The sequence below is a fragment of the Salmo trutta genome, chromosome 31 (genome assembly GCF_901001165.1).
Source record: "Salmo trutta chromosome 31, fSalTru1.1, whole genome shotgun sequence".
In the NCBI taxonomy this organism is placed as follows: Eukaryota; Metazoa; Chordata; class Actinopteri; order Salmoniformes; family Salmonidae; genus Salmo; species Salmo trutta.
The window spans coordinates 7,580,899-7,591,789 of record NC_042987.1 but is presented as its reverse complement, the minus strand read 5'-3'; the positions used below and the strand labels follow the sequence as shown (position 1 = coordinate 7,591,789).

General features: G+C 44.9%; 1 protein-coding gene across 1 annotated transcript in view; it reads left to right on the top strand.

Moving 5' to 3' along the window:
• The first annotated feature begins 1,214 nt into the window (after positions 1 to 1,214).
• LOC115169164 (one cut domain family member 2-like) overlaps positions 1,215 to 10,891 on the top strand; it is a 29,391-nt gene continuing 19,714 nt past the window's right edge. Inside the window, exon 1 of the mRNA XM_029724662.1 lies at positions 1,215 to 2,274. Coding sequence (XP_029580522.1) covers positions 1,215 to 2,274 — 1,060 coding nt within the window. The remainder of the gene's footprint in view (positions 2,275 to 10,891) is intronic.

Genomic DNA, 10,891 nt, shown 5'->3' with positions numbered 1-10,891 from the left:
AAAGCAATTGTTATGTTGCATTCGCATATGCTATAAACAAGTATTATGATTCTTATTTGTATTATTATATAAATTGGGTTATTTTCCAGTCTGTCCTGATAAATTAAAGAAGGTTAGTAGGATGGAATCTTACGGTCACACGTTAAATAAATATCCGGAAACAATATAAACGTGCTTTTTGCGCGAGATCAGAACTATAAAAGAGCATTTGATATAGAAGAACCAACTTGTTTATTAAGTCTACGTTCACGTGTCCATGCTGTGTTTTGTGACGAACAAATAGCTCTACGTACCAGCCGAGTGAACCTCAGAATGCTGGCTGGAGATTAGAGGGAAACGATTCAGAACAGAAGACCTTCCTCTCTTTTTCCTTACCATCGCCGTGGACGGCGTTAGGAGCCTTACTTTGTGACCTCTCCCTCCCTCCACCCCTCTATAACAGGGCCAGGCCACGTCGTTAATCTCTGTCAATCAATACATTGATCAGGTTTATCGCTAAGCGCATAAATGCCAAACCATTCACTCCGTGGGAAACAAAGTTTATTTAGAAGGGGCACTTGTGTGCCGAGGGAATAAAATGTAATTGTGCATATACTGCAATGAATTACTCAGATAGATATATTGTTACCTTTACATTTAAATCTCTCTCTCTCTCTCACACACACACACACACACACACACACACACACACACACACACACACACACACACACACACACACACACACACACACACACACACACACACACAGGTGCATGCCTTGAAGTCCTTATATACTCCTCACACGCCACTACAGTGTGGTCTGTCTGTGAATTCCACACGACTATCATGCGCGTAACCGACACAGTTCTAAATACACAGGGGGCGCGCTCACATACACACTGACAAGCGGCTCAGCCAGTTTTCAGTGGAAGCGCTGTTGGACAAGGGATGAGATATAGCCTACGAGCGCCTAACACAGGACACCAACACATGTAACGTGGACGAGGACTATACTCGGTATTTAACCACTTTGGATCAAGATAAATTATTTACAAAAAAGATGTTGGATTGACTGGAGAAAAACTCGTTTGGTAATATTATCGCTCCAGGAAAGCGAGAGGGAGGAGAGTGAGCGCGCGCCTCTTTCTGTTTGTGTGTGTGTGTGTGTGAGTGAAAGGAGAGAGAGAGGGAGGGGAGGGAGGTGGGATCGGGAAAGATATATTCTTTCAGCGATGGAAGTCACAATGGAAAACCTTGGCAACCTTCACGGCGTCTCGCACTCACAGGCGGGGGACCTGATGAGCTCCTCACACGCTCGGCAGTCCTCCGCCCCTTCTCACCGGAACCTAGTTTCTCACGCGCACGGCCGGTCGGCGATGGTGTCCAGCATGGCCTCGATACTGGATGGTACCGGGGACTACCGGACAGACCCCTCGTCGCTCTCTGGCCACCTTCACCCGGCCATGAGCATGTGCGAGTCCGGGATGAGCCTGAGCAACACCTACACCACCCTGACACCTCTCCAGCACCTACCTCCAATATCCACCGTCTCCGACAAGTTCCACCACCCACACCCCCACCACCACGCAGCCGCCCAACAGCGACTCTCCGCGGGGAATGTCAGCGGGAGCTTCACGTTGATGAGGGATGACCACCGGGGGCTGGCGTCTATGGGCAACCTATACTGCCACTACCCCAAAGATATGTCCGGCATGGGCCATGGGTCCCTCTCCCCGCTGTCCAACGGCCTCGGCTCTTTGCACAACTCCCAGCAGACGCTCTCAGCCTACGGTCCAAGTGCTCACCTCTCCAATGATGCCAAGATGCTCTCCCCCGTGACAGGCTTCGAGTCCCACGCCGCGATGCTGTCTCGGAGCGAGGAGCACATTGCCAGGAGTTTAGGTGGCCATGGGCACGGCATGATCTCCAACCTCAATGGGATGCACCATACGCACAGCCACCTCCACTCCCAGGCCAATGGGGCAGCGATGCTGGCGGAGCGGGAGAGGCACGGCGCTGGGGCCGGCCAGGGAGGAGGGTCAGGTGGGCAGGCGGAGGAGATCAACACTAAGGAGGTGGCTCAGCGGATAACAGCGGAGCTGAAGCGCTACTCCATCCCCCAGGCGATTTTCGCCCAGAGGATCCTATGTCGGTCCCAGGGAACCCTCTCGGATCTTCTGCGGAACCCCAAGCCGTGGAGTAAACTCAAGTCTGGCAGGGAGACGTTCAGGAGGATGTGGAAGTGGCTCCAGGAGCCCGAGTTTCAGCGGATGTCTGCCCTTCGGTTGGCTGGTAAGATGCATCTGGTCTCACTGCCTATTTCGTGTGGGCTTCGTATTGAACACTCAATCGTAACCAATTGACGGTTTGCGCTTATTAAAAGCATATGTTCTCGCTTTTGTCAAACTCGCTCTATTTAAATAGCTAGCTGTATAGGCTTATATAAACATTTGATATGCTATACAAAGCACTTGTTTTATGCTAAAGACTTAAACGAACTTTCTCAGACAAAACCTCAACTTCCGAACGATTCAGCACCGTGGACAGCGGTCGGTGTAAAACGGTTGCGAGCAAAGCTACTCACGAGACCAAGTAGCCTAAACGGGTTGTCAGGAGAACTTCAGAGCGAATCTTTCTCTCTTTAAATCGCAGTTTTAGATACATATCTGCCGGTACAGTGAAAGTGATTACATGGTATCCATGTCACCATATGTTGGTGTGACACGTTGCAAGAGAAACCAGCTGCATACACTGTCTTACACCTCAGCCTAACGTTAACAGTGTTTTTGTACCCATATAGCCAAATATAATCACTGAGAGGACCCGGGCATTGTCATATAAGGCTAATATGAGACTGGGTGTATTATGTCCACAAGGTCCTCGAGATAGGGAGAATGTGTGCTCTCTAACGCGCCAGGCCGTGTGTGTGTGTGTGTGTGTGTGTGTGTGTGTGTGTGTGTGTGTGTGTGTGTCTAAAACATGTCACCCTGTCCATCGTGGGTCTCTCTAGTGAATCCCATATGTTCCAAACATGTAACTCACACGGTCACTCTCTCTCATGGGTCCCGTGCGCTCCACCAGCTTGAACATGGAGGCGTATAAGTTAGTCGCGCGGGAGGAGAGCGCGTCAGCGGCGCGTGACCTCTGGTTGCTGATCAATACGCGACGTCCCACTCTATCCTTTAAAATGTGGCACCCGAATCAATATTCGAATCCGACCTGAAAGACAACCAACCACACGGCCGCGCCGGCTTTTCATTTAGACCCTTAACGCTCTAAAATTAGACTACATATGGGTTGTCAGTCTACAACTGGCTCCCCTCTGCTTCGATGACGCAGGTTTTAGTTCATGCCATATTTAAAATGCTATGGGGCCTATCCCTTGGGCATATAAACACATCTACCACTCAAGTAAAATACAAAGTATTTTTGTTCAAAGGACATTTCTTGCTTTTGGCAATACTAGTAGGCGTACAGGCCCTCCAGCCAACCCTAAATCATCGAAATAAAGACCACAAACGCGTCCATTTAATTTTTATTCGATTTTCTCTCTGCAGTTAATTGGTTTGATTAATTTATCAGATTATGGTTTTACATTTGAATCATTGTCCAATCAATAGTTTAAAAACAAGAGACATTCGAAATGAGTCTAAGAGAAAAATTACAATAATTGAATCAATAAATAATCCACATTTATAGGGAGAGTTGTTTTTCCAAATGGTTATCGTATTTCTGAGAAGATGTACATTTTTTTTAATGTAAAACAGGAGGGGATGTTTTGAGGCAAAAGCTTCATGTTCGGTCCACACCGATGAATAAACGGGCGTCCCCTATCGTCCTCGTCCTATATCATTTCAGAATAGTCCAGACATTCTATTTAAGAAATAAATAGGAATTTCCGTTTATGGCCTATGCTTTAATATAGTCGAATGTCTTTTCCAATTTACTCAAAAACAGGCAGTTGAAACATCAAAATCACACAAAACGTATCGGCTATGTGATCACTTTACATCCGTGGGTTTTCACTGTTCTAATCTGTCAAATAAAAATCACTCTGACCAATGTGGAGGCGTGTGTAAATTCCCTTGTCAATAGCGGCCAGAGGGGTTGACTTTAGTGCCCCTCCCAGACCACAGTTTTCAATTAATTCAGGTACATCTGAATGGCTGGTGAGTTACTGACTCATGAAAAGTGTGTGCGTAAGCCTTGGTGCGTGTGTATGTGTGTGTATGTGTCAGCAAGCATGTGTTGAGTGGAAATGCTGATCTCACCAATCTCGCTGTCATACCATACACATTTGTAAAGTCATTAAACCAACACAAAAACGTTTTGTAGCTCAGACTGGATCAGCAGGCTAGCCCAGGGGTCCGTCAGGACAGACTTTGGTAAGGTGTTGGAGCTTCTAGTAGACAGATAGCTGTGGCCAGCAGCCATAATACTGTGGAGGGCCATTCACAGTGTAGCTCTGTCCTTTCCCTGTTTGCCTGGCTTCGCAGATAGGAGATCAATAAAGCTGCTTCCAATTCCCAACCCCCACTCTCGCTTTCCTCTCTCTCTCTCCCTCTCTCCCTCTGTCTCACTTTCTCTCCCTCTTTGTCTCTCTCTCTCTCTCTCTCTCTCTCTCTCTCTTTCTCCCCTTTTGTCTCTCCCTCCTTCTCTGCAGTACATCACAAAAATGCAACCTATAATCCATTATGATTGCCATTGCCACTGGCTGCTTCAGTGGATTGGAAACCCACACACTGCAGGACAAAGAGTTGAGGGATAAAGCTGGAGGATAGAAGGAGAACCGTCCGATAAAATATGACAAAATGGGCAGGAATAGAGTAGGAATAGAGTAGGAATAGAGTAGGAATAGAGTAGGAATAGTTGCAAATCCATCTTGCAGTATTCTGTCTGTACATGTGAATTTGACGTTTGCCCACTGATATTAAGTTAGGATTCGGCCAATGGTGTACCGCAGTTGCCTTTGTAGTTCGTTCTTTCTCTGTGTCAGTTAGTGGTCACAAATCATGGTTCTAGAGAGCTACAGGGTTGGCATGTTTTTGCTCCAGCCTAGTCCCAACTCATATAATTGAGGAAAAAGGCCAAGAAGGCAGATCTACATAGAAATAGCCCTCGCAAGACAAAGGCAGTGGTTCTTTAGGTATATAGAGCCAGTTAGGCAGCTATCCTTGGTCCTGATGATTCAGACTACTGTGGTTCTGAACGGACAGCGGGGAACATTTATTCAGAAGCTGGCCCCAGGTTTCTGTTTTGTGACAGTGGATGTAGACTTGGATAGAGTGAACAACCTCATCGTACTTCAGATGTTGCTTGATTATATTAATAGGGGTTCAATGCTCAGAATTGTGTTGTTGTTATTATTAGAAATGTGATCTACAGAATGGATTGATAGCGATACGTTTTTTTGGAATAACACTATGTATACCCTTTTGTCTATGTGTTGTCGGGGCGCCCATACCCTAACACTGCCAGCTGGGAGAGCAGGCGTTGATTGAGGGTCGGTGAGTTTGGGCTTTGTGTCAACAGGCAGATAGAGGTAGGGTAGAGAAAGGATCAATAGAGACTTTAATAATTGATAAGAATGAGGGAGAGGGAGATGGAGGAGAGTGGGAAGAAACAGGGGAAGAGAAGAGAGAGGGAAGGATGAGAGGGGTGTAGCCCTGGTAACAGATTCACTTCTGGGTAAGCAAAGTCAAATGTGTGGTTAACAACACCCAGCGTCAACCACAACCCAACATATGCGTGGTAGCTACAAACAGAAGTGTGTACAACATGCTGTTTTTACACCTGTAGGAAAATAACAAAAAGAACTGGGTTACTTAAGAACGCACTGTTTAAATGTGTGGTTAACTCTGACGGCATACTAACATCCAAACACTTTCTAATTCAACTTTTATTGAAACCTGAAGGTCCTTTTATGATAAAGAATCTCTTGTGGAAAGGCTGCCTGGCCAAGAAGGCAGATCTACATAGACATAGTCCTCGCAAGACAAAGCCAGTGTTTTTTTAAACAGGGGGATTCTAGTGTATGTAGTCTGCCATAGTAATGATCTGTTTCTGCTTATGTCAGCAAATCCACCTCAATGCAATCCAAGGTTGTGATGTCATTAGATTTTTAAAGGTTGTTATGGTTTATGGGGTATGTAATGCATCTTTATGTGGGCATGCAAGCACATTTCACTGTGTGTGTGTGTGTGTGTGTGTGTGTGTGTTTGCTTGTGTGTGGTGTGTGGTGTGTACGTGTGTGATTGGGTTATAGAGTGTGTCTGCACTATACATTGTTCAGGCTTATCTGACTCCCTCTGAATCAGAATCGATTTCCTCTCCTCTCCTCCTCCCTCCCTCCCTCCCTCCCTCCCTCCCTCCCTCCCTCCCTCCCTCCCTCCCTCCCTCCCTCCCTCCCTCCCTCCCTCCCTCCCTCCCTACCTCCCTCCCTCCCTCTCTGGCACTGCACAAGCAGCGCCAACCGAGCAGATCTGTCCAGCTCCTCCTCATCCCCTGTCCTCCCCCTCCTCCCCCTCTGCATCACAGGCCCTCCCATCAATGGTCTTCCCTGCTACTACAGAACAAACACCACATGTTTAGTAACACCCTGCATGCACTGGACCACAGAGCATACCACACGACATCAATGCAGTAACCTCCATACAGTAGGCTAAAACAATGCATGTAGCCTATATAAAGGCCAATAAGTCAATATTTGCATGACATATACACGCCTCATACTCACATTTGGGGTTTAATAGAGGGATTAATTTTAGAATTTTAGATTAAAAAAATAAAATAAAGGCTAAATGCTGTCCAATTATGTAACCTAATAAAATGTTGTGAAAGACCGGGTAGGATCAGTTCTGTGCAGAAAAAAACGTGGACAAACACAGAATATGAAGAGTTTGAGAAGTGAAGTCAACCTGAGTAGATTAGGTCAATAATGTTCTGATGGAGGTCGAATGACACGCTCAGCTGTGAGGGTTCGGCTGCGAAGGCGCTGTCCAGGGTCCTTCTGTACATCGTTCCTCGGCAAGTGAGTCGCTGTCTGGGTTTCTGAAGAGTATTCGGTATGCTTATGAGGCGCTGTCCGTGGTACGGAAGAGTGTTCAGAGTGCCTATGCGCGCTGTTTGTGGTCGACTGTTCGGTCGACTGGAGCCTCATTTATTAACCATGAGTACATTTCTCACTAAATTCTGGCATACATGGAGATTCTAGAATTTGCGTTTGGTGCTCAACAAATTATTGGGATTTATCAAACTGTCCCACGTTACATAAATCAACACTGAGTCTACCAAACATTACGAACACCTTCCTAATATTCAGTTGCACCATTTTCAAACTAAAAAGGCATTCCGCCTCTAGCAAGTGCCAAACACTGGCCGCGCATACTACACACTTCTAAGGAAAATATGAAATGTTGTTCAATATTTAGTTAATCCTGCCATGGTACATATGGTCGCTGGATTGAAATAGTCTATGATATCGCGCTCCTATCGCACAGCAATACTATAGCCTACGAATACCCAATATTTTAAATGGGCTACCAGTCTATTTACTTTCGAGCATGTTTGGCTATTAAATGAGCTATGGGTAAGAGCATCTGCTAAACGACTAAAATGTAGGCCTAAATGTAGAAGAAACACATTAGGCTACATGCTGCTATGTGATCTCCTTACCAACGGCAAATGCACCTGTTTTATCATTAGGCCTACGTTTGAATGTTTTTATTACACTCCCAATTATTATAATTCCCCTACATCAATCACCTCCATTTCCCTCAAAATAACAATATTTGCTTGCAATAAAATTGATGGACCACTAGAAGTTGTACAAGCATACACATGGCCTGAGAAACGCACACTCTTGCGTCAAGTTCACATTTTATAAATACCAATCTTTATGCGAAAACTGGCGCACGCAAGGTTTAGAGTATTTTTTGTGCGCTCGCACCTTTGAGCGCTGTCCATATTTCTGGGGAAAAGTTCTGTCGGCTGGCGTGGCGTTGTTTGTGGTTCTGAACAGAGTTAGCATCAAAGGACAACAGCATTCGTATTTGCATTCTCACTGGAGTATAACGTTTGGTGGCAACTTTGTACCCCTTCAAAAAAACTGGCAAGCTGACTTAGCCAGTCTATATTCCCCATTTCAGTTTTGTAAACCCTGCAGTGCAATCACTAGGCTACTTGAAACCTGTGTGTGTGTGTGTGTGTGTGTGTGTGTGTGTGTGTGTGGTGTGTGTGTGTGTGTGTGTGTGTGTGTGTGTGTGTGTGTGTGTGTGTGTGTGTGTGTGTGTGTGCGTGCGTGCGTGCGTGCTGCGTGCGTGCGTGCGTGCGTGCGTGCGTGCGTGCGTGCGTGTGTGTGTGTGTGTGGGTGTGTGTGTGTGTGTGTGTGTGTGTGTGTGTGCGTGTGTGTGTGTGTGTGTGTGTGTGTTAATATCTTCAGTGGGGTTGACACCTATTCTCAGGTTTAGAATGTACAATCATAACACTTAGTTCACACAACTTCAATGAAATGCAATCGAAGACGAAAACAAAATACAACGGCAACAGCAACATTGCTTTCGCATAATACAACGGTTTTAAGGATTCAATTATTCGACTAAAATGTACAAAAAGAAATGGAGCAACTATAACGTAAATGCTTCAATCCCGCATGATGTGATTAATCCATACAATTTCTAAGTGTATTTTTAAAGACACGAATCCGCATAGTCACGTCAGTTACTTTCCCCTCTTTTCATGAACAATTGTATGACTAAATACGCATCACCGATTTCTCTGTTTCACTAGTTTTATTCATTTATGAAATTTTAACTTTTTTGCTCCAAATTATTATTATTTCAATGTTTTCCATAATTTGGAGGAAAAACGAAATAATTTTCGGAGCTCTAAAAGCCCTTATTTTAACCCTATAGCCAAATGAATTTTCCATTAAGAGCCCGTGACCTATATGCAATATATTTAGGCATATCCTTTTCAAACCCATAGCTTATCAACACCATATAAACACCATACGAATAAACTGCTTTGAACAAATCTCGTGTGCACAATAGGATAGCTTTTAAATTACATAACAAACTAATAAACAGCACACCAAACTATTCAGAAACCGTATTGTCCTATCGAATAAACAGCAGAAGTGTCTCTTTTCATTTATAAGCAGGGAATACTATGCCTATACCAAATGGCTACAGGAAGTAGGCTCTTTAAATTGTGATTATATTTAGAATTATTGTGAATTATTTTTCAAAACATGCATTATTACAGTTTGCAAAAACATCTGCAATGAATACAGTGAGGGAAAAACGTATTTGATCCCCTGCTGATTTTGTACGTTTGCCCACTGACAAAGAAATGATCAGTCTATAATTTTAATGGTAGGTTTATTTGAACAGTGAGAGACAGAATAACAACAAAAAAATCCTGAAAAACGCATGCCAAAAATGTTATAAACTGATTTGCATTTTAATGAGGGGAATAAGTATTTGACCCCCTCTCAATCAGAAAGATTTCTGGCTCCCAGGTGTCTTTTATACAGGTAACGAGCTGAGATTAGGAGCACACTCTTAAAGGGAGTGCTCCTAATCTCAGCTTGTTACCTGTATAAAAGACACCTGTCCACAGAAGCAATCAATCAATCAGATTCCAAACTCTCCACCATGACCAAGACCAAAGAGCTCTCCAAGGATGTCAGGGACAAGATTGTAGACCTACACAAGGCTGGAACGGGCTACAAGGCCATTGCCAGCAGCTTGGTGAGAAGGTGACAACAGTTGGTGCGATTATTCGCAAATGGAAGAAACACAAAAGAACTGTCAATCTCCCTCGGCCTGGGGCTCCATGCAAGATCTCACCTTGTGAAGTTGCAATGATCATGAGAACGGTGAGGAATCAGCCCAGAACTACACTTGAGGATCTTGTCAATGATCTCAAGGCAGCTGGGACCATAGTCACCAAGAAAACAATTGGTAACACACTACGCCGTGAAGGACTGAAATCCTGCAGCGCCCGCAAGGTCCCCCTGCTCAAGAAAGCACATATACATGCCCGTCTGAAGTTTGCCAATGAACATCTGAATGATTCAGAGGACACCTGGGTGAAAGTGTTGTGGTCAGATGAGACCAAAATGGAGCTCTTTGGCATCAACTCAACTCGCCATGTTTGGAGGAGGAGGAATGCTGCCTATGACCCCAAGAACACCATCCCCACCGTCAAACATGGAGGTGGAAACATTATGCTTTGGGGGTGTTTTTCTTCTAAGGGGACAGGACAACTTCACCGCATCAAAGGGACGATGGACGGGGCCATGTACCATCAAATCTTGGGTGAGAACCTCCTTCCCTCAGCCAGGGCATTGAAAATGGGTCGTGGATGGGTATTCCAGCATGCCAATGACCCAAAACACACGACCAAGGCAACAAAGGAGTGGCTCAAGAAGAAGCACATTAAGGTCCTGGAGTGGCCTCGCCAGTCTCCAGACCTTAATCCCATAGAAAATCTGTGGAGGGAGCTGAAGGTTCGAGTTGCCAAACGTCAGCCTCGAAACCTTAATGACTTGGAGAAGATCTGCAAAGAGGAGTGGGACAAAATCCCTCCTGAGATGTGTGCAAACCTGGTGGCCAACTACAAGAAATGTCTGACCTCTGTGATTGCCAACAAGGGTTTTGCCACCAAGTACTAAGTCATGTTTTGCAGAGGGGTCAAATACTTATTTCCCTCATTAAAATGCAAATCATTTATAACATTTTTGACATGCGTTTTTTTCTGGATTTTTTTGTTGTTATTCTGTCTCTCACTGTTCAAATAAACTTACCATTAAAATTATAGACTGATCATTTCTTTGTTAGTGGGCAAACGTACAAAATCAGCAGGGGATCAAACTTTTTTTCCCTCACTGTAGCTAATGTTGGCT